At 38.3% G+C, this 23522-nt stretch overlaps 1 protein-coding gene and 1 long non-coding RNA gene across 4 annotated transcripts; both read left to right on the forward strand.

The window, feature by feature from the left end:
* The first annotated feature begins 365 nt into the window (after nt 1–365).
* FAM174A (family with sequence similarity 174 member A) lies at nt 366–14193 on the forward strand. Of its 3 annotated transcripts, XR_001518879.2 has the most exons (5): nt 366–716; nt 5300–5431; nt 5536–5648; nt 8856–8939; nt 13264–14193. XR_001518879.2 is itself a non-coding variant. In XM_015615023.2 (3 exons), exons 1-3 carry the CDS (start codon nt 409–411, stop codon nt 8875–8877), a joined length of 462 nt encoding a protein of 153 aa, XP_015470509.1. In that variant the 5' UTR covers nt 367–408; the 3' UTR covers nt 8878–9420. The 3 variants fall into 3 exon arrangements, 1 of the variants encoding a protein (XP_015470509.1); XR_001518880.2 differs by lacking the exon at nt 13264–14193 and having other exon boundaries at nt 8856–9420; XM_015615023.2 differs by lacking the exons at nt 5536–5648; nt 13264–14193 and having other exon boundaries at nt 367–716; nt 8856–9420.
* Nucleotides 14194–14723: 530 nt separating this feature from the next.
* LOC117245604 lies at nt 14724–21832 on the forward strand. Its single transcript, XR_004500460.1, has 3 exons — nt 14724–15411; nt 17883–17989; nt 21190–21832. It is a non-coding gene; the product is annotated as an uncharacterized LOC117245604 (long non-coding RNA).
* The last annotated feature ends 1690 nt before the right edge of the window (nt 21833–23522 follow it).

Raw genomic sequence — 23522 nt, forward strand, 5'->3', positions numbered from 1 at the left:
CACATCGGGCCACCGGGGTCGCAGCTTCGGTGTCAGCAGGGACAGCTCTGCCGTGGGGAAGTGGCTGCCAGATAAGCTCATAAATGGTCACTTTGGGAAGTTTCCTTAAAATTTCTGCTCTGAAGTCAGGTATAAAATTTCTGTTCTTTTGTACATAGAATCAGGGTAAAACAGAGGACTGGTTAAAAAAAAAAAAAAGAAGTACCCCGCCTTAAATTTGTGACATTCCAAGTGGCCCCTCACTCGCGCCCAAGGGCCACTGACCACCCACAGAAAAAGGGTGTCGCCCACGAAAGGGATGGAGCGACGCGGAGAGGCCGTGGAAGGGCTTCCGCTTCCGGCGGCCGCACTGACGGCGGCGGGGCCCGGCCGCGCTGCGCGGCCGCGCTGGGCGGGAGGCGGCGGGAGATGCGGCCGCCGGCGCTGCCGCGACTCCTGCTGGGGCCGCTGCTGGTGTTGTTGGTGCTGCTGGAGGCCGCCTGCTGCGGGGAGGCTGCGGCCCCGCGGCCCCGCGACGCCGCCACAGCTTTCCTGCGCCCTACGGAGGCGGCCGGCGGGGCCGCCACGCGGAGCAGCAGCAGCAGCAGCAGCAGCAGCCGCCTGGCCGAGGTGTCAGCGCCGCCCGAGCAGGGCCAGCCCATGACCCAGCGCGCCCTGTCCGTGCTGGTGCTGGCCAGCGCCGCCCTTATCGTCTACTTCGTGATCCGGACCGTGCGGTGAGGGCGGGGAGCGGGCTGGGGGGCGCAGCTGTGCGGCCGGGGCTGCTGAGGGGCTGGCGAATGGCGGCCGAGTGCGCCGGGCAGCTCCCGGTGCCGCCTCCCCGTGTGGGTGGGGAGCAGCTCGGGCGGCTCAGCTCGGGCGGCTCAGCTCGCGTCACCGAGAATCGCACATCAGTGTTGGGCCTTTCCCGACTCCCTCCTGTGCTCTCCCTGTGAACTCGACGCTACTGGCGTCTGTCAGCCCACCTAAATTCATTTTGTATGTTCTTATTCAAAAATGTGATTTTTGACCAGTCTGCAAACTTCTGTATCGCTAAACTACAAAGTTGTTCTTTTCCTCCACTTGTGTCTTTTTACGGAAAGGGCTCCTATAAAGCTTGCTACTACTTAGCCTTTATGTTTCTCATGGAAACTATTCTCCACATAACTTGATATACTTTTGCAGTTAAGTACAGTTTTTGTCACTTCTTGTGTTTTTTTGTCTTGGTAGTATTACTTCTCTCTCTCTCCTGCTTTAATAACTTTGATTCTTCAGAGCGAGGCCCAAATGTATGATTATGCATAAAGCACCGCAGTTATGGAGCAAGTTCTCCATGTCCTTTTCATTTCATTTAGATACACCCATTGTGTCTAGTACCTGCATCATTTAGTTTAGAAAGGCAGCTGAATGACTGTTCTGTGTATGTCATGTACTCAGATATACAGTCCAAGTAAACTAGGATATTTTGATTTTTCCATATGTTTTATAAATCACTCTTGAGAAGCTTTGAGGGCACTTCTCAGTGTGTCTTGTAACACCAGCCTGTTGGGTTTGGAGATGTGAGTAATACTGTGGAAAGGCCAAATAAATAAATAAATAAATAAATAAATAAATAGTCTGTCATTACAGGAGCTGGAGAGGAAAATTATCATCTATTACCATTATTTTCTGGATGAGTAGTAGTTACCCAGTATTCTGGTTTTGGCAGTAGGATGGTGTTCTGCATTTGCAACTGGAGCACTGTCTTCTAGGTGCTACTGTAAACTGGGAGCTTAACACTTGACATTATTCTGTAATTCTGCTGCATCTTGCTTCTGAAATTTGGAATAGGTAAACTGTATGTTTTTGAATTCGAACTTGTAGTTGAAATGTTTTTGCAGTGGTTATATAAGAAATATAAAGATTAAGTGCTAAAAACCCATTTTTTGGATAGGTTTCCTTGGCATGAGGACATATCTTGTTAAAACATAAAAACTTTTTGCAAACTTTCTACCAGGTTTTCTGCCCAGCAGATAAAGGGAAGAAAGTGACTGTAGTGTTTCTGGATTTTTAGTAGGGCTTTTTTGAACAGCTTTTGATGCTGTTCTTCACAGTAGCTGTCTGAACAAGCTCTCCAGTTGTGGGGTGAGCAAATTAGTGGTGCACTGGTAAAAGAGACAGCTGAATGACAGGGCTCATAGGGTTGTAGTAAGGAGGGGTGCATCTGGGTGGCACCCCGTCACCAGTGTTGCTCCTCAGGGCTCAGTTCAAGGGCCAGCTCTGCTGAATACTCTTATCTGGAGACAGTAGTTGAATGCACCATTAGAAACTTTGCTGATGACACCAAGCTGAGTGGTGCAGTTGGCTCTCTCAACATGCAAGAGGGCTTGCAGAGGGATCTAGATAGATTGGAGCATTGGGCAATCACCAGTGGCAGGACATTTGACAAGAACAAATGCTGGGCTTTGCAGCTGGAACAGGAACTGGACACTCGTTTTACTTGGGAGAGAAGTGACTGCAGACTAGTCATACAGAGGGGGATCTCAGGGTGCTGGGTGACCTCCTTGCTGGGGAGCAAGCTCAGTGTGAGCCAGCATGTGCCCTGGCAGCCAAGAGGGCAAACTTCACCCTTGAATGCACCTCACACAGCACAAACAGTCGAGATCGTCTGACTGTACTCAGCATTGTCATGGCCTTCCTGTGAGTAACTGTGTGCAGTAAGGTTACTAAGGCACTTAAATACAGCCAGACTAGGGCAACCAAGCTGGTGGAAGTGCTGGAAGGCCTGTCCTCTAAGGAGCAGCTGAGGACTCTGGGTATGTCTACATTGGAGAAGGTAAAGTCTGAGGGGTGACCTCCTTGCTCCCAGTAGGTCCCTGAGGAAGGAGATACTTACCCCTTCTTGCTGAGATCCATCCATAGGGTGCATGGGAATGATTCAAAGTTGCACCAAGAGAGGTATAAATTGGACATTAGGAAGCATTTTTTACTGGTAGGGTGGTCAATGACTGGAACAGGCTTCTTAGAAAGGGGCTCAGTGTTTAAGAGTAATTTGGACAATACCCATGGTACCATGCTTTAAATTTTGGATTGATCTGGCTGAGTCAGTAGTAGTCATAGGTCCCTTCCAACTGAGCAGCTGTCAGTCACAGCATAAAAGATTTTAAGTTATTTTTGTTGACGGTCAGGACACTGCTTTAGAGGCATGATTATGATGCATGTTGTGTGAGCATCTTCAGTACTCATGTACTGTAGGTTTTTAACTCCGTCTTACATAGAGAAGGGTTTGAGTTGTAAGTGATTAGTGTATCCTTTTTCAACAAGATTTGCTTGAATCTAAAATCTGTGCCAGCTTTGTGAGAAGTTCTTTTTGCATTATCTACAATCTAGATGTTTGCTATGACTGTCTTAGGACGCTCACAGATCACAAAGGTACTCATTTTCCATTTTAACCCATTAAGGAAAATAGGTATAATGTAAAGTAAGATTGGTAGAAATACTGACTTTATGAGTAGCATGTACTGCCTCTTCTTTATTTCATATTTTTGTTGTGTTTTAAAAGTTTATTGTCTGTTGGGATATCCACAATGCTTGTCATAGTCTCAATTGCTTAGCTTCTACTGTAGTGAAAACCAAAAGGTACAATATGTGAGAAACAACCCTATTTTTCATCACACTGTCATCTTAAAAGTTTTAGAATTTTTTTTACCTGGTGCTTTGAAGTGTGTGGCTTCTTTCTGTATTGAAGAGTTAAGAATAGATGAAATAAATTAAGAACATGGAAAGGACTTTATCTTGAAGTGAAAGGTGAAATTTTTAGTTTTGGTGCTAGCCTTAGCTTTAAATGAAAAAGTTGGCAGTTTTGTTCTGGGTAAAGCACTTAAATGCCTGGGGGAACAATTGCTGCATTTTCATATCATAATTGAAAGTGGAGGAAATGGTCATGGTGATTATTTCTTATAACATTAGAAATTGGAGAACCTGGAAGAAGGGTATCTCTTTCTCATTCTTACAATGTTACTTTTGCTACTCCATTTCACAAGGAGATATGTTTTATACTTTGGAGTGTAATGAAAAGATTAACCAAGATTGAATGCTGTTGTGTGTTCTTTCAAGAAGGGTATTTAAACAGGTTGTTTAAGTACACTAGGGTTTCAGGACAGAATTTGAAGCTGAGAATATCAGCATTGTATTTTATATCTCTTACAAGAAAGTAAAAATGGTGCCTAAATGTGGGACAGAGAAGTCACAATGCACAGTATACAGTAGTATAATGTACTATACATAATCTGATAGCTGTACTATAGTATTATAGTATATTCATATTTTTTTTAGTAGCTCAGAAATATTCTGTGTTGAAGTTCCTAAATGTTGTAAACATGTTTTGTAGGCACCTAGCTTGTAACTTCTGGAGTTTCTAAATGAATGACCTTTGCTTTTAGCACTAGGTACCTAGACACAAATTCTTTTTTTTTAAGTCCTATAGCTTTCACGTAGTTGTTTGCCAGTTACTGAAAGTGACTCTGACAGCATTCTGTAAATGTGCCTTTGCACAGTGTTTGGTGAGTGGCTATTGGTCTGAGTTCTGGAACTTGAGCAAGGCTTGTTCCATGGGTTAAAGAATACTTCTGGAAAGCCAAATGGAATGGTTCATTTTGTAGGTGATGCACACGGGACCCAGGCCCATGCAGCAAAGCTGTGGAGAGTGAGAAAACCAGATGCAGACAGTCTGCTTTTCTGTGATAAGCACTGTGCCTTAATCCTGAAACATGAGTCACTGCCTCTTCCTCCCGTGCTTTGGGAAGCATACAAGACATTGACTCTACAAGACGTCTTTTTCTAAAGTGTAATTATAGATGATTTTTTAAACTTGATGTCTATAAAATTCTTCATAAATGATAATAAAAATTTCTAGTGTCAACCATGACTTGTGTTACAAGTTACAGCTTTGCTATTGCTTTGTTTGGTTTCTGTCTGATTTGATCAGCTGTTTTTTACAAATGCATAAGACACATAGAGAATATGTAGCAAGGCAATTTTTTCTTAGTAGAAGTATGCTAGAAGTATGATGTATTTTTATGTGGCTTTTATATGCTAAATGCCATTTTTTATTCACTACATTAATCCCACACAAAACAGGACACTCTTAATGGCCTTAATCAATTAATGAAAACTGTTGACATTTAGAATTTTCTGACCTCTAAATTCATAGAGCTAAGTGTGTACACTAATCATTAATTTTAGAAACTTACACAAAGTATCAGTATAGCAGTATTTTACATTATTGGATCAGAAAGTAGGAAAGATTTACATTACTTGAATATTTTAAAATACTTTTCAGGCTCAGAAGGCAAAACAGAAAAACCCGAAGATACGGAGTTTTGGATACAAACATAGAAAATATGGAGCTGACCCCATTAGAACAAGATGATGATGATGATGATACGCTATTTGATGTCAGCCATCCTCGAAGGTTTGTATTTAGAACCTGAATGTACTTCTAGCAATAGAAGTGAAGGAGTGTGGGTGATAAGCAGTTTCTCTGAGAAAGCTCACTACTGTGTTTCATATGTGTAGTTGGAGAAGGGATGTCAAGATCACTTGAATTTTAAATGGGCAAGAATTTAGTGGGCAAGAAGATAAACACCATTTGTCTTCAACATGTGAGTTCCAGAGAAATGGAGAGGAAGGTAGGATATTTTTGTTACAAATACAGTGTCATTGAAGCTAATGTTACGTCAACAACTAGCTTTTACCTGTCTTTTTTCTTTTTTTTTTTTCCTAATTTGAAGGCTCCAGTTTTTCTTGTGTATTCTCACCTATGAGTTCTGCTTCAAGCAGCTTTGCTTCGTTCTGCTTTCTTATTGCTAATGTAGTCAGCAGTTAGTTGATGATGATCCTGCACCACGTTTTACATTTGGTACTGCTGCACTGAAAAAATCACATTCTTAAGCTACTCTGAATCTTTGCAGATACAGGAAAATTTTGTTGTATTTCTTTATTGTGTTTAACTTTTATTCTGTTTCCTTAGTGTCTTTAAACATGATCAATTCAAATCAATTAAATTTATGCAATTCACACTTATATTTTTCCTTATTGAGCAATGCCATCACATTGCACATGCAAAGATACAGTAAAATAATTGATGGGATTGTCATAGTTCATAGTGAAGACTGTCAGAAGAGATCAGATTAATTCTTCCAGTCACAGCAAATAATTGATTCACATTTAATGTGAAATCAGATTCAAATCTCAAGCAAGACAGTTTGAGTAATGCAATACATGATGGCTCAAATGAATTAAAAATATTGGAGTAGTAAGTCAGGTGTTCTACCATTTATCAAGAGGAACTTTTGAAAAGAAAGATTCAGTCTGCTTTGTCTCCTTAATGAGAATCTTTCTGATTTAATTATTTTTCATAAGTCAAAGCCTCTTTTGATTTTCTTCTCCCCCATACACTAGATTAAAGTAGCTAGAGTATCTCCACATAGCATTCCTCTGTATTTTAGAATTATACGACATTTAACATTATGCTTTATTACTAGTCTTTTTCCAGTGATGTATACACACACATACATACAAACACACACACACACACACACACACACATATACATATGTAAAATGTAATAGGCAATTGTCACATTATACCCAGGAATTCCCTCAATGTCTGCTTTAAATCTTTTAGCTTCTGTTGTAATTCAGGATACTTGTTAGATGTTTTGAGGTATCTGATGACCAGTTAACATGATACTCAGATACATGATACTGCTTATTTACAGGAGGATCAACTATGTTTTTTAGTAGGAAGTAAAATGGATTTATAGCTAGTCATCATTAACAAACAATATTACACAATTCTAAGTTTCTGAGAGCATGTTTCTGATTTTTCTTCCTGCCTTTTTCCCTAAACACTTTATCTTGAGGGAGAAGAAAATTTTTTGAAGTATTTCATTGTAGAAGTATCTAAACTGTTGTTTCAATAGCACTCTGAAAGTATGTGTCTAAATTATTGAAATCCTTGTTTTGATACTGGAAACTCAGGAAAACAAGGACTTCAGTCAAATTTAGTGAAAATAGTGAATTTTCTCTGGTTTTGTATATTGATATCTTCCTGTGTTCTCTTTCATGTGGAGAACTTAAAATTTTAAGAGCTACTTATTATTTTGAAATAGTGTTCATGTGTAGGTTAAAAGCAGTGCTGAACAATCCACAAATCTCTGTAAAACAGCGGGATAAAATGGTGTTCAAACTTTGCAAAGATAAGTCATTGCTGGGAGGGTAGTTTGAAAATTAGAGTACTTGAATTATTTCATTTTTTAAAAAATCTTGATTGAAAATGTGTTTCTTAATTTATTACCCCTTGTTTCAACTTGTTTGCATCTGCATTGAAGCTTAATAATCAGTCTTCATGTTACTGCTTGAGCACAATGACCAAAGGGAGTACAAAATGCCTAAGTAAGCAAAGACAGCTTGGTGCTGAGGACAACTTCATGAAAGTGATACATATTCTCGGGAGATGTCATTACACTTTGTTCTGACATTTGTAGTAATTCAGAGGTATGGTTGATTGGGATTTTTAAAGGTAGCTTAAATATATAGCCAGGCCTAGAGCATGGGAACAAGGAAGAGAAGCTTTTAGTAGGTTTTTGAGTTTAGTGCTTTGTTAAGTGAAGAACAGTTGCAGTTTTACTTAACTTAGACTCAACAATTGAGTCTTACTTAGTACTTAAGTTTCTTTCCCTTGCAACTCATAACAGAAGGCACTAAAAAACTGAATGCAGTTACAGGGAATTCTTATTTCCGTATTCATTTGCATTTGTTATTGACATCAAAATAGTCAAGCTTTGGTATATATATATATGTATAAAATTATAGTTTTATATATAAAAATAGGTCTTTTTTCCTAATTTCTTTGGAACCTGTTAAAAGACTGTAGTAGCACTTGGTCTGCTTTAATTTTTCTTGTTTGAAGCAGTCGAGCTTTTTTTAAGATGATATTCTACAAAATAGTATGCCTATATTAGAAATGCTTATAGTCTGATTTTGGGTTAGCTGGTAACTGTATTAGACCCTTTGCAGAACTAGACAGAGAAACTAGCTTCTCTTCTAAAAATCACCACAGTAGTGTTAGTATACTGGTGTCCAGATACATTACTTCTTTCAAGAGCTGCTGTTTTATTTCAGAACTGTATGAAAAAAGGTCCCCAGTGCCCTGAGCTGTAACATAGACACAATTTAAGTATATTCCCACTGTCATCATCACCCATGTCACTAGTCTCTATGCTGCTGCTGTTTGGGGCAGTTTACCAAAACAGTAGGTTTTTAGCCTATTCTATTTAGCTATTTTTGATCAATAACTTACTATTAAATGCCCAAGTGTGAAATTCTAGCCTTTGGTCTCTCACAATACAGTTTTACACACATGCTATCTGGGGAACAGTATACTAATACTACATCTTTGTTTTTCAAAATTATATCATACTAGTAGTTTGCAATCCTCATTGAATGACTTCATGCAGAAACTGCTTGCTCAGTGCTGCAAGGCACAAGGGGAAGAATTTACTTTATTTTCTTACAGTATTCCGTAACTGGAATGCTACCAAGACTTGCCAGAGTTTCAGTAGGAACTCAGGAGCCTTGACAGTTCAAAAACATATTCTCATGGTAAATCCCTTTATATTTTTGTAAGTGAGTTGTCTCTCTATTTGGAAAGGTTAAATGAATGTCACTTCGCTTCACAGTAATATAGTAACTAAGAGTTTTTCCAGTCAATTTTAATAATAAAATGTCATTTCTCTCTGGATTCTTTCATAATGTGTGATCTTTAAAAATGTAGGCTAAACTCACCTTGAAACAGGGCATTTCAGATTAATGCATCTGTTTCTTCTATTGTAGAGAAGTACGTGCCTTTCAGTGAAAGAACTTAATCTTAGAACCAGAGAAGGAGACTGCTTCATGGGAGAAATAAGAAGCAAGAGGGTATGCGAGTGGGGGGAACTAATTTAATTTGTGTATTTTATGGCATCCTTAATATCTTGCAATAAGTAATGTATCGATTTGTTGTATCTTTTTTGTATATAGAGATTCTCAATGTATAGCCTATGGGGAGAGAATACTAACTGCACTAAGATAAAAAACCTATCTGGAAGGGAGATTACTTGTAAAACGGGCTGTTTTTTGCTTGTTACAAATCTTGTATGCCATTAAGTATGGTATACACTTTTTTTCTACAGTAACCTGGAATGTTAATTTTTTCTTCTGATATTAAATTGTAAATAAATATAGCCACTGTGGACTTCTCTGAATTGTTTGAACTTGATTTTAATTGAGGAGATGATTTATTGTTTACCAATAAAAAGCCAAACTACTGCCTTCTGTGTTGAGAGTTTAAAAAGCTGAATTAACATGTTTTGTGTAAACTTCAGTGAAAAAATAAAATGTGTTTACAGTGTTCCTAGCATTTACTGTGATACTCCAACACTATACATTTTAAGGATACTTGAGATATTAATATAATTATGTAAAACATAGTATTGCAACATCTTCTTGCTGTTGAGACTCCCGATTGCAACTGTTGAGCTAATTTTTCGTGATGTCTGTCTTCAGCTTGTGTGAGCAGATGTGGTTCAGTGACTTTAGGGTGAATCCACATTTTGTCATTATTCAGACCTGTAGTGAATCAGAGATAAGCCTTTGGAAAAATTCTAAATGTTCTGTAACTCTGAAATGAAACATTGGCATCAGAAGCAGCTGTTGCTGAAATGTTTGGTAATACTCACATGAATGTAGTTGACACACAGCAGTTATATTTAATTTTTGTCTAGGCCCATAAAATTTATTAGAACAGTCTTTAAGACCTGGAAGATACAAGTTTTTTAATGTGTTGCAGTTTCCACTGTAACTTTGATAATGTAGACAAAAATGTTAAAATTCTAGTTTATAATTAATATATATTTGTTGCTAATTCCATATATCCATAAATATCAAGGCATAAAGTTGCTACCGCAGTATTGCTGGCTGTGACTGTATCTTCAAAGTGCCAAAGTTTGGGCTACAGAGAAAGGGGAATTATTTTTCCTGATTCTTCATCCTCTTGGTGTTTGAACAAAATTGGAATACTTTTCTTTGAGATTATTCCTACAGTGACTGGGTGGGGAGGGAGTCTGCTGTAGATCTTCTTTACCTCTACTGGCTGATTTGTTATGTTGAAACCTTCTTACTTGATATAGTAACAGCTCAGATGAGGTCAAATCAGCCTCCCAGGGTCATTTTTACCTATGACTGGTGATGTGCCACACACAGCTGGGAAATAGATTGTATTTACAATAAACACAAGTCTTTATTTTGTGTCATGTTGTATCTAACTTTTTCTGCTTACATTTAAAGATAAAACTGAAATGAAAACACAGCTCGAATTCTTGGAGCTGCTTAGTTGAGGAATCTGGAGACATAGTAAAGAATAGCTTTTAGGGTAGTAGACTGCAAGGTGAGAGAACAGTAAATGTTAGAAGGCAAAGTATATATCAAGGGGACTGTTGGTGTTAAACTACACATACTTGAAATCTTTCAGAAATACAGACTGTCTTCCTGACATCCTAGAATTTGTACCTGTAAAATCTTTCTTCTTTGCACTTTGACCCACCCTGAGGATGTGTTGTGCTTGTTATGCATAGTATTTGAACTGTTTAAGCAAGTTAAAATCACTGGAAATGCAATCAGTCTTTAAGCTCTTGTATGTGCTGCAGGTAAACCTTGATGTTTTTCTGCAGATAAAACAAAATGGAGCAGGTTATTTATGTTTCCAAGCAAATTTTCTGGTGGGGAAAAAAATCCAACCACAAATTTTCCTCAAAAATTTTATTTAGACTTCTTTTATCCTTGCCTCGAAAATTATGAGGCCCTATTTACATGTGAAGCATCTATAAAGCAATCATATAATTGGTAATAAATTGAAACAGTTTTGATTTCTGATATGTCAAATACCATGTAGTTGATGGAGCAAGCTTCCTGGGCCTTATTCAGCTTGGATCTAATTTTAGTAGCTGAATTGGTTCTCATTGCATTTGCAGATACAAGCTTAGTCAAAAAATAATCATGGTGTTGTATATCTTGGTCTTAACAGTTGGAAATTGCAGCTGTGAGTTATGGACATCCCCTCTTTATAGGTACAACACTATCAGTACCATTTCCAACTATGTGCAAAAAGCTGTTCTTGGAGCTGTTCTAACATACTTTTAAAAATTTGGAAAAGAATATGCCACTGCAGATGCCAGTAACCAACCCATGCATAAACTGAACTGAAGTTTATATCAAGCTTATTTATCACTTTAAAATTTTATAAAAAAACAAGATTGAAAAGATGAAGACAAATATTTATGAAATGTTTAACTGAATAGCTGTGTATGGAAAATGTTATCCCCATTTGAACTAAAATATTAATAGGCCAGTAAAGAATGTGAGCTGATCTGCTGTTGTAAAGCTCCTTGATAGGATAGGAGATAGCCCAAGTTTAATGAGAAATAAACTGAGAGAGGCTAGATTTCTTCTATAACTTGAATTTCTGAAGACAGGAAATGGAATATGGAGAAAAACCTTGGAAGATTGAAAAAAAATGTTTAAAGATACTTTTACAAATTTTACAGTATTAAAGCTATTACAGCAAATCTATTACTGTTAGGACTTTGTGACTTTTTTCCTTCACTAGTGTAATTTGAGGCCAAACTTGTACAAGAATATGCAGTTCCCGATCAAATCTGAATCTATTAGTTCACTGCATTGTTAGGATAATGGAACAGGCACCCTGTGATACCACGAATGGGTCCGAGCATAAGAAATCCATGTGACTGAAAAGGCAGGAAGCATTTTTATTTTTCATGTTGACCAGTAGGAGCCTGGAACAATCTTTTAATACATAAGCCAACTGAAAAGCTTGAGTCTCAAAAGACCCAATATGAGTGGACTGCTTCACAGTTTCGGGATAGACTTCTGTTTGCTGTGGTTGTTGTTTCATGGTACTATTGATGATGGTGTTCCAAATTGTTAACTCTTAAACCCCTGCAGAATTGATCCAACTCTCTGGAGTGGTGTCCTGATGAGATTTTTGTGTGATTTTTTCCTGTCCACAATTACTTGCCATTTCCAAGTGGCTTGCACTCAACTTCTGTTTTGAAACATTCTTATTTTAAGAAACAATTAAACAAGAAGATTTCTTTGAGGTATTATCAGGATGGATGAGTAAATTTAAGATTTTATTACAAGCTACAAGGAAGGGTCTTAAATCATGAAGTCTTTTTCATGTAATTTCCTGCTTCCTTCAGTTGGGAAAATATGAGTCTATGTTTTTGACGTAAGCCTTTTCAGTGCTTACGGCAGTATGCTTTGCACAAAATGCAAAGCATAATAATGTTTTCTTAAGTGATCTGGGCATATGAATCAAAGGCACATTAAGTAAATTTGCTGTTGCAATTAATCTTATCTGAGCACCTGGACTCCCTCAAGTGTAGAGAGATGTTATAGAGAGATCTGAGTAGACTATGGGTAATCTAGGTGTATGAAGATTGAAGATTATCCTAGACTAGGATAATCACCAGGAGTATGAAATCTAATAAAGACCAAGTGCTGGATTCTTCAGCTGCAACGAGATAATAATACATACGGGCTGGGGGACAAGAGGCTGAAGAGCAGCCCTGCAGAAAGATATCTGGGGATTGGAGTTAATGGCAGGTTGAACATGAGTCAGCAGTGTCCTGGCAGCCAGGTGGGCCGACCATGTCCTGGGATGCAGCCGGATGAGGGAGGGGCTTCTCCTGCTCTGCTCTGTTTTGAGCACCACAGTATGAGAAGGACAGAGAACTGCTTTGTTCAGCTTGGAGAAGAGAAGGCAGCAGGCAAGAGGGAAGCAGAGTGAGACATGCTGATGTCTGTGCTGACCAGTGAAAGGGCAGAATGGATGTGAATGAAGCTGCGTCCAGCGAAAATCAGATTGGACATACGGCACAATCTGAGTTCAAAAGCTTTGCCAGACTTCTTTTTGATACCTATTAATATCAACCTAGGTAATGGGCACTGTGTTTATCAATTTTCTTCCCTAATCACCCAGTTTCATAGAAAAAAAGACTCATTCATGCTAACTTCAGAAAACTTGGTCCATAAAGACAGAGGATAAAACAGTACATGTTCTCACTCAAGCATTTCATTGCTTATGTTTTAAAGAAAAGTCAGTGTCAGTTGACAGCTAATTGGATCTTGCATTGCATAGAGAAGTACTTATTTTTATGAAACAAATTCTTTATTCTTTCCACAGCTTTTTCTTGAAAAAAGAAAATAAATCCAGCAAAAATCCTGGAGGTAAGGTAAATGGCATTTTTGAGGAATCTTAATTAAACTTCTTCAAGACTTTACATTATTGAAAGGTCTAGATGCCAGGTTTTGAAACTTGAGAGATTTCATGAGGAATATGTTTGCACTGATACTACTCCTTTTACCTGCCTTGGTCATTGTCCAGTATGAGGTGTGTGACTGTGTGGATTTCTCTTCAGACCAAACACAGTCATTTTTATTCTGTGCTCTGATAGAGTCCAAAGACCTCTCATATTTCTAATCAGAAAACACTGTTTTGCGAAGACATAAATTAAACCTGGTAAATCAAAGCAGACATATATACATTAGCATTTTTTTGTCATGTTTCTGAAAGTTAGTAGTACACTTCCCAGTACGAAGATTATTCAGATAAGTGGTAAAATTTAATTCGCAGTTTAACTGTCCTTTCTATCAGATCTTTAATTTTGCTTTTCCCAATATGAAATCTAAATCTTGGTTTTAGTCATTTTAAGCCTATTTCACTGTAGCTACAGTTAATGGTAAAAAGAACTTTGTCTTTTTGCAGATTTGCCATTTCTGTCGAGATAATTATATTGCCTCACCGTCTTGTCTAAACAAGACACCCTCAGTTTCTTTTGTCCTGTATTGGTTTTGCATTGTTTTTGGTAAGAGGGCATGCTACAGGGGTGGCTTCTGTGAGAAGCTGCTAGAAGCTTCCACTCTATTCAGCAGGGTCGATCCCTGGTGTCTACAGAAATAAACGTGCTGCTGGCCAAACCTGGGCCAGTTAGAAATGGTGATAATGCCTCTGTGATAACAAACACATTTAAGAAGAAAGATAAACAAAAAGTTGTTGCTCAGTTTTAATTCCAGCCAGAGGAGAGCAGGGTGAGAACATGTGAGAAGAAAACTATGCAGACAACAAGGTCAGTGGAGAAGGAGAGTGAGGAGGTGCACCAGGTGCTGGAGTTGAGATTTGTTTGCAGGCTGTGGTGAGGACCATGGTGAGGCAGCTGTGTCCCTACAGCCCTTGGAGGTCCTGGGGATGTAGAGATCCACCTGCATCCCATGCAGGAGCCCCCACAGAAGTAGGTGGATGTCTTTGAGGAAGCTGTGATCCTGTGGGAGACCTGTGGAGAGAGGGCCCTGCTCCTGTGCTGGAGCAGCCTGTCCATGAGGCTGAGTGGAAGAGTGACCTGTGCTGCAGCAATCTGGGGAGGACAGCTGCCCCTGGGACTGTCCCTGTGGGCTCACACTGCAGCAGGGAGCTGCTGCTCATGAGATGGAGCCACATCAGAGAAGTTCAGAGAGAAGTGTCTCCTGTGGGAGGGGACCAGTGGTGCAGCAATGGAGTGACTCCTCTTCCTGAGCAGCAGGAGAAGCCATGGGAGGTGAACTGATCATGACCCCCACTCCATGTCTCCTTGCCTTGCTGGGGTAAGAGGTAGAGCTGAGAAGGAGGGAGGGGTGGAGGGAAGGTGGTTTCAAGGGGCTTGTTTTACTTCTCCTTATCCTGCTCTGATTTTTTTTATTAGTAATAAATTCACTTAATATCCCGGAGTTGATCCTCTTTTGCCAATGATTGTATTTGATGAGGGGTCTCTCCTGATTCTTATCTCTGCCCTGAACTCTTCGTTGTATTTTCTCTCCTCTGTCCAGCTGCAGAGGGAGGTTAATGAGCGGCTTTCACTGGTGCCTGGCATCATTACACCTCCCAAGATAATTGTATTTGATAATTATATAGAGTTATATAAGCATATAACTTGCTTAGTATGCTTCCAAATCCTGCATGTAAGTAATCTGTGAAGACATTGAAGAGCACCAGGCCTGGAATGGAGCCCTGTGGAACCCCACTAATGACAGATCACCAGCGTGATGTCTCCCCATTCACTGTCACTGATTGTGCCCAACCCATTAGCCAGGTGCTGTATTTGTGATGATGTGTTTATTCAGCTTTGTCCAGGACACCAAGGAAGACAGCATTGATGACTACCGAAATCCAGAAAGATGATTACATCAACTGACTTCTCTTGATTGGTGAGGTGGAGAATCTTGTCATGAATGGGTGTCAGAAGGACTTTGCCCTCATGAACTCATGCTGGCTGTGAATGATGACTGTGTTGTCCTTCAGGTATTTTTCAATAACTCACAGAATAATCTCCATAATTTTTCCAGGCACTGAGGTGAGACTGACAGGCAGGTAGTTACCAGGGTCATTCCACTTGCCCTTTTTGAAAATTTGGATGTTTGTCAGCTTTCAGTCCTATGAGTCTATGTTTCTGTGATTAGATGATGATGGAAACATAGACAATTTTGTGCAGCTGTCATACTTCTGGCCTTGAGATGAATAAATCATTTCCCTTTCTCCCCTACCCATATAAAACATAAGTTAACCACATTTTCAGTTTTAGCTCTCTCAATAACTTCAGTTGATTTAGAGCCTTAGATTTTGTAGCAGCTTCAGAACCATTTGATACTAGAAAGAATATGCAGAAATCAGGGTTTTAAATTTAGTATGGGTAGCTACACATCTGCTTCATATCTGCAAGTAGGATGGACGTTCTAGTCCAAGCTTGACATGAGAACATTCATTTTCTCAGAGGCAAGACCAGGACTTATTTGCCTGAGCAGCTGTGGTCGTTCTGGTCCATTTTCTTAATGTTTTCCACTAATATACCATTAAATACCTGAATGCCACTGTGCAATATTGATTTAACTGAAGTATTTGTAGTCTCTTGGATATAAGTAGTAGAGAGTCATTAAGATTTTAATTGATAATCTTGGCAACTCTAGCTGTCCCCAATAAAAACCTTAAATTCACTGTGTTGGTGTAAGTTTCAAGAAAAACAAAGCTAAAGTAGCATATATTAAAAACTTAGCTATAAAATATTTCTTTTTTTATCTGAATGCAAACTGTTGTCCTTGGTGCTAGTACATGTCTTCAATACCTATGAAATTGAAATATTTTCCTCATTTTTTAACACTGCTGTTCTGCCCATTTGCATTGCTAGATACCATAAATCAGAAACAAAATATTTGTGATCTGTCAAATTTTAAATGAAAATAAAATTTTTCATGTTAGATTCAGTTTTGTTTTCTTTCTAAATTCATAAAAGGGCTAAATTATGATTAAAAACTGCAAGTTGCAGAGTTTTGGGGTTTTATCTGTGTGTTGTTGCTGTGGACACCATTTTGTCACCTTAGCTGTGGTATCGAGTGCAAAGTATAGCAACTTTATTTTTAAAGCATTTTTTAAAGCAAATGTATTCAACAGCCCTGATGCCAAGGTGTGAGACTTGCCTTGAATATGACTTTCCACAGCAAAATCCTCTTGAAACATTTAGGATTGTCTTTTGGTTTGTTTTCTTGCAGCAAACACAAGTTCAGTTTTAGGTAGTATATGTGGCATTCTCCAGCGAGCAGAAGCAAGAGAAGGCTACTGTAAATATGTTTTATTCAGCAAAATTAAATCTACAGCTTATTAAATTTTTTCACTGGTTAAATGGCAAGATGATAATAGTTTCGTATTTTCAGAATTAATTTGAATATTTTGTTTAGAGGCTACTTAAAGTCTTAGACTGACAATGGACTATAAGCCTTTTATGCAGAAGAAGCATTATAAACTTGTCTGTGCTTCAGAGGGAAGTTACAACTTAACAGTGGAAAGAAGAGAGCATATGCTTTGTCCAAGGTTAGCCCTTGACCATTTCGTGTTGTTAAATAGGCTGACCTATTTTGACTATTGTTGGATGTGTCAGTAATGTCCTTTGCACTTTTCAAAACTGATGACATTCAATCCTAGAAATACTCATGGCAGACTTCTCAGGGACTCTGTGCCCATACACTGAAAGACAACATCCTCTTAAAAGTTCTGCAGGCTTCCAAGGGTGTCTCTTTTCTTCCTAGCTAGTAATCAGGAATCTAGTATCCAAGTTGTTATTTAATGTAAGAGGTCATATGCATGGCATAGATGTGTTATAAAACTTAACTACCATGGCAAAGTAATATTTTCTAGTTACTTCCACCGTTGTGAAGTTTACAGAATAAACTGACTCCAGCAAGACTTTCAAAGGAGTATTTTTGATTGTGGGAAAAAGATGAGAGTTTCCCTTGCCTGTTGCAGAAATACAGGAGGGTCAACATTCAGCTGGTATTGCTTGAATCTCAGAAGTGATACTCTGTTACCAACAGTGGTGAAAACAGAAGAGTTCACAAGCTTTTCCCCTGAGGATATTCCTGAATAATGTCAATTATATATCTGACACAGGTGTGTGGCAGCAGGTATCCTATCATCACTGACAGAGCATCCATCAACTAACGTTACCAGCTAAAGCCATGTGCCTACTTTGTTGGAACTACTGCCAAACAGTGAAATGTTCCTTCTGGAATATGCTACCTAACATTCACCTACTAGCTCTGGCTAAGATGGCTGCTAGCCCAAGCCTCTTTTTTCTTTCTTTTGACTATCCGCTGTCAGTCACTTTGGACTTCTCTTCAGCAGAAGCTCCCAAACTGAACTGTAATCAGCCAGGCTTCCTCTTCCTTATCAGCCAAGCACTCAAGAAACATATTTGATTTAGGATTTTGTGGATTTTTCCCCAGGGCCGATGTAATGCCAAAATGGGCCCCTCCAGCTGTTCTGTGAAGCTGCTGTAAAGGACTTGGTCAAAGCAGGCAAACTCTGTGAATTGCTCCTGCTAACCTGAGAGGTCAGTACCCTTCAGTGTATGAATAACTCTCAGCGGAGCTTGGGTGAAATGCTTCTAACCTCATTATTTTGTTACCTTTTGTTGTAAATTTAAGCAGACTTCTGGCACTTTTAGCAATAAAGTAGTTCCATGTTACAGCATACAGGCTTTCTGTCTTAGAAAGGCATTTGTTTTCTTTCTGTCTGTGACTTGTAAATGCTGCATTTTATGTTGTTCTGCTGTCAGCTTCTTGAGGATGAGAGGCTGTGTCCAGATCACTTAAAGGAATATGAAATGAAATGGACTGCAGTGGAATATGAATAGGCCTTTGAGGAGCCATGAAAGGAATGGAAAGGTGAACCTTTTTGTATAGGTATCATTCAGAAGTGCCGTTAATGACTATATGAACCAAGTGATTGCATTTTGCTGGACTATAAACAATTCTGTGTCTTGCCTTCTTCCTTCTTTCCTCCTTCTTTCCTGCCTTCCTTCCTCTTTCAACACATGCACCCTTTTCTGTTGTGCAGTAAGTGCTGATAAGGAGATAAATCCTTCCTATGAAATACTCTCCCAAGCATGATCACTATCCAGAATCGAAGTGAACTGGCCAGACACCAGGCTCTGTGTTTCCCACCCCTCATGTGTGCATGGGAATGCCTAGGGGCTCAGTTCATGGTCACCTGTCAGAAATTAAGGACCCACTATTTCCAATTGCATTGATGGTTAGAATTGGAGCCATGATAGCCACTGGAGGAGTAGTAGTAAGGTAATGCTGTTTTTGATGTTGTAGTTGATACCCCATGTTTGGAGCAGGTTCCAGCTTACCACAGGAGACAGCTGCTGGAGTTCTGACATCGCTGTTTACAGCCAGCATGTTAATGTGAGTGTGAATGAGCAGTTCTGCTGAGACACTGCCATCATCTCACTGTTCTTTTGATTGAGACTGCAGGCTCCCAGTGTTAGTCATAGGATTTCTCATCTATGGGCTATAGCCCATGGTATGGCATGGTATGTGTCCTGATTTCTGTGGCACTTACACTAAATATTTCAGGTGGTGCCACGGATCTTTGTTGTAACTACATTAACTGCAGTACTGAACAGCTATGAAGCTTATCCCTTTGAGATTAGTGTTGCCTGCTTCAGGGCTGGAGAAAAAACCTAGAAAATGGGGGCTGCTGAATTGAATATAGCACCAGCTCCAAAAGCTGGCTCATGAATGCAACCTCTAGGACCCAGAAAACGAAAGTTGAGGGGGTCAGCCTGTATACCTGTAATTTTTTAACAATGGTGGATGTAGGCTCAAAAACTGCCAGCTCAAAACTGCTCAGACAGCAGCTTAGTCCTTTTTTTTTTTTTTCCTGACCAAGTTGCTGTAGATTGAGTGGCTGCCTCTCCTATGCTTTACTGGATGTCTCTTGAAGTTCTGCTTGGTAAGAACTGTATCTCACCTACCTCCACCTTGTCAGTCATGGCAGCATACTACCTCAGATGTGTGTGGTCTTTGAAGGTAAATGGGAGGCAGACCTTAGAAAAACAAGAGGGAGAGGAGCTGATGAGTTGGTGAGTTGGTAGTAAAAAGAGGCCCAGAAAAGACTTGTCAAACATAGAGCAAATCTTGTAAATTTTGCCTTAAATCATGCCTTCTTATGTTAAATCTTGATTTAGTGGTCCCTCTGTGATTTATTAGTGTGGGTATGAGTGAAGATGTATTGTTGTCTTTCCGTGTGGGAATGTTTTGTGCATACAGTTGAAATGTGTAGCCTAGATAAACCCTTGAAAATAGTGTCTGGCTGACCTACACATAGTCACTCAGGCATGTCCAGGTCATTGGCTCATGTTTGTGAAAGATTACTTTTTTATAAGGTGACTGCATCTGTGTTAGCAAGCTCATTTTACATAGATATCAGCACAGGCAGGTGGCAGATAATATTTTCATTTGAAAATTAGATTTGGTGTGAAGGAACAGTCTAACATTATGGTTATATCTCATTACAATGAATTTAATTCTCTCTAATTGAGATAGATTTTCTACATTGTCAACCCAATGTACTAAGAGGAGATACGGTTTATTTACAAGCTGTGTAAAATATTTACCTCCAGAATAGCTGCACTACTCACAGCTTTACCTCGCAATGTTCTTACTATGCAGTAATACTGATGCTTACTTAGAATAAACAAAGTTATCAAAGCACTTATTCGTGTGCCTAATTTCCATAGAGGTCAGCTGGATTTAACTTGATGTCTAATGCCTCTGCTTAGCTTGAAGCATTTTAGGTTGTAGTAATGGAGTTCCACTTTGTCTGGAGGAATCAGGTAACGACACCAGGCCACTGCAAAGCCATTTCCTGTGGAAAGTGTGCAGGCTGACACCACACCCTGTTCATGTCAAGGAATTATGTGTTTAGTAATACTTAATAAGCCTTGATAGACCATAGAGATCTGGCTTAGTCTGAAGTAGATATATTTAAATAATGATTTGCAACATATGAAGAACTTGATAACCATTTTAATTGCATGTGTTTCTCCACAGATATTCAGAAGGCCAGATGCTTTAGTATATGAAAAAGAGGAGCACTTTCTCAACTTAAAATTCACAGTTACATATTTAATGGTAGTGTTCAGTATCAAAAAATTTAGTTATATGTGTTAAACATTATTCTTTGCTTTATACCGAAGTAAAAATTTAATCCGGTTTTACAAGATTTAATAAAAGTTTTTTATATCATCAAAAAGAAATGAATTTGTTTGAAGGTTTGATTTTGATATTAGTCTCTGTTTAAGGCAGATGGAAATATTTACATGAATTCCTTAATATCTGTTTCAAGTAATCTTCACTATCTTCATAAGGTGGTTTTTTGGTCTTCATAATCAGAAGTTTGGGGGTTTTTCTGCTGGCTTTCACTTACTAAGAAATTCAATGGTCTGGTTTTACACACTTGCTTTTTAAAATCTTAAATTTTAAATCTAGGCTTTTTCAGTAACATATTTGATCACCTAGTGGAGTACTGATTGTTGATATTTATAAAGGCACTATTTCAAACAGAAGTTCTCTGACCCTTATTAGGTTCTTTCATGGCTTGTGTATGAAATTCACCTATTTAGAATAGGTGAATTTACAACAAAAGAACAAGTGGGAAAGTACAGATTTTCTCAGTAATATTATTTTAATTCTCTACATACATAATGATATTAGTGACTGTGTCTCCTTTTTCTTTCCACAGGAATTGCCTTGATTCCTGCCGGAAGGAGAAAATGAATGAACTTTCATTGCACTGTTTTCCTCACACATTTGCATGATTTAGGTCATATTCCAGGATTCAAATGTTTTTCTACGTAAAGTGTAACTAGTTTTTTCTGTAGCTTTATTTCAAGATACCCACACCAATTATGTCTTAGGCCTTTAAATGAATAAAACCAAATCAATTTTCACAGAAACACCAGAAGTTACTCTCACTCTATAGCTAAGATACCAAGACCATGAGAAATTAAATTGTTACTGATTTTAGTAAGTTTTCATCAGTTAAAACAGATAGAGATAATTTTCCAGGGTGTTGAAGCATTTCATATGCTCTATGTATGTGCTATATTTTAAATATAATTTAAATATTTTTGTGTTGTATGAACTTTTATAGAGCCAGAATCCTAATTTGACTGATCAGCAAATGAGAACTACATTGTGAATGGCAAGCTGGACAAATTTTGAGTTAAAACATTTCTTTGACATCACTTGGAAGCTCAGTGGCAAAGCTTGGAGTGGAATCAGTTTCTCTAGAGCTTTGGTCAATTTTGTTTCCTTTTCTTTTTCCTTTTAAGCTTGAAATAAAGCACATAGGCCTGTAATCTTTGTGCAACCCTGGTTCATTCCTCAGTTGTACTGAGTCTGCTGAATGAAGAGGGCAAATAGTTTCTAATTATGTAATTAAGGGCTGTACTGCAGTGATATGCACAAGGCACAACTTTCTTCTGCTGTGATTAAATAGAAGTTATTTGTGTTTGAAGAACTGAGTTAGTATTCAGGAGTCAAAAAAAGAAAAAAAAAGGATGAACTTGGCAACTGTTAAATTTGCAATTGTTTTGGAAGGGAATACTTTATTAAATATTTTTCTGAAGGAAGATGGATTTCTTTGAGGGTAGGGGATATGAGATGATGTTTTTGAGGATCTTTGGAGTGTTTTCCATTTATTTAATTTTAATTTATTTCATTGTTTCAATTTATTTCATTGTCCAAGAGAAGCTAATTCTGAATTGATTTGCTTTCTATAACCTCTTGCAAACCTGGACCAAAAGAACCGTTTATCCACAAGTGTAAATTTTAAGTTTTCTCTGAGGATAGTCTTTATTCCAGTTTCTGTGCATACATGTCAGCAGTCTGTCTTGGTGTGGTGCAGCTATGTGCCCTGTTTGGAGATACCTGTTTTGTTTCCTTCCCAGTTGTTGGTATTTGGCTTACTTACAAATAAATAAGACAGACCAAGAGCTTTGCAACTAAGTAAGTGAAGCAGACAAGGCTTAAGAGACAAAAAGCAACAGTGTCTTCAGTTTACAACTATAATATATAGAGTCCATTACGATCTACCACAAACTGTGCATTGAGAAGAGCAAATCATAAATTCTTTGCTAACCTGATCTGACATTTCACTCAAGAAAAGTGACAGCAGAGGCTTTCCTTTTTTTCTTTTTCTTTTTCTTTTTCTTTTTCTTTTTCTTTTTCTTTTTCTTTTTCTTTTTCTTTTTCTTTTTCTTTTTCTTTTTCTTTTTCTTNTTTTTCTTTTTCTTTTTCTTTTTCTTTTTCTTTTTCTTTTTCTTTTTCTTTTTCTTTTTCTTTTTCTTTTTCTTTTTCTTTTTCTTTTTCTTTTTCTTTTTCTTTTTCTTTTTTTCTTTTTCTTTTTCTTTTTCTTTTTCTTTTTCTTTTTCTTTTTCTTTTTCTTTTTCTTTTTCTTTTTCCTAATAAAGGAGAAATAAAACCGTAGCATTGTTTAAGGGTCAATTTTAAGTAAGGTGTCTTCTGAACTAGTGAAAGACATGTCCCATTTCACCATGAAACACAAATTGGGTTCATGCTTTCTCTACTAAAGCAGATTCCATTGAATATCTAAACAGTGTACTTATACACACATAAATAATGAAATATGAGAATAAATAAAAGTTTATTTTTATTCTGAATGACAAATACATTTACTATCAATGCCTAAAAAGCTAATTAACAAGGTGGATTCCAGAGGTCAATACTGAGCCTGCAAAATGTGTAACCCTTAAAAAAAAAAAAGAAAAAAAGGTGTAAACCTTTATTAAAAGACAAGTTAGGGGACAAGAGGAAGGGTAGTGGACAAGAGGAAGTAGCTTCAGCATATCAGTCCTAGGCATAACTACCAATGTGTGGAGCAAAGATGAGAAGAAATCAGTGATTCAGATTCCCATTTGCATGTCTGAGTGTAATACTGGTTGGTCATACTGCATTGAATGTGGGCACAGACATGTCTAAGTCAGAGTGGCTGCAAGTGAAAAGTGATTCCAGCAAACCCAGAGGCGGCATTTGAGTTCCTGCAGTCAGCGA

The sequence above is a fragment of the Parus major genome, chromosome Z (assembly GCF_001522545.3).
Source record: "Parus major isolate Abel chromosome Z, Parus_major1.1, whole genome shotgun sequence".
NCBI classification, from domain to species: Eukaryota; Metazoa; Chordata; class Aves; order Passeriformes; family Paridae; genus Parus; species Parus major.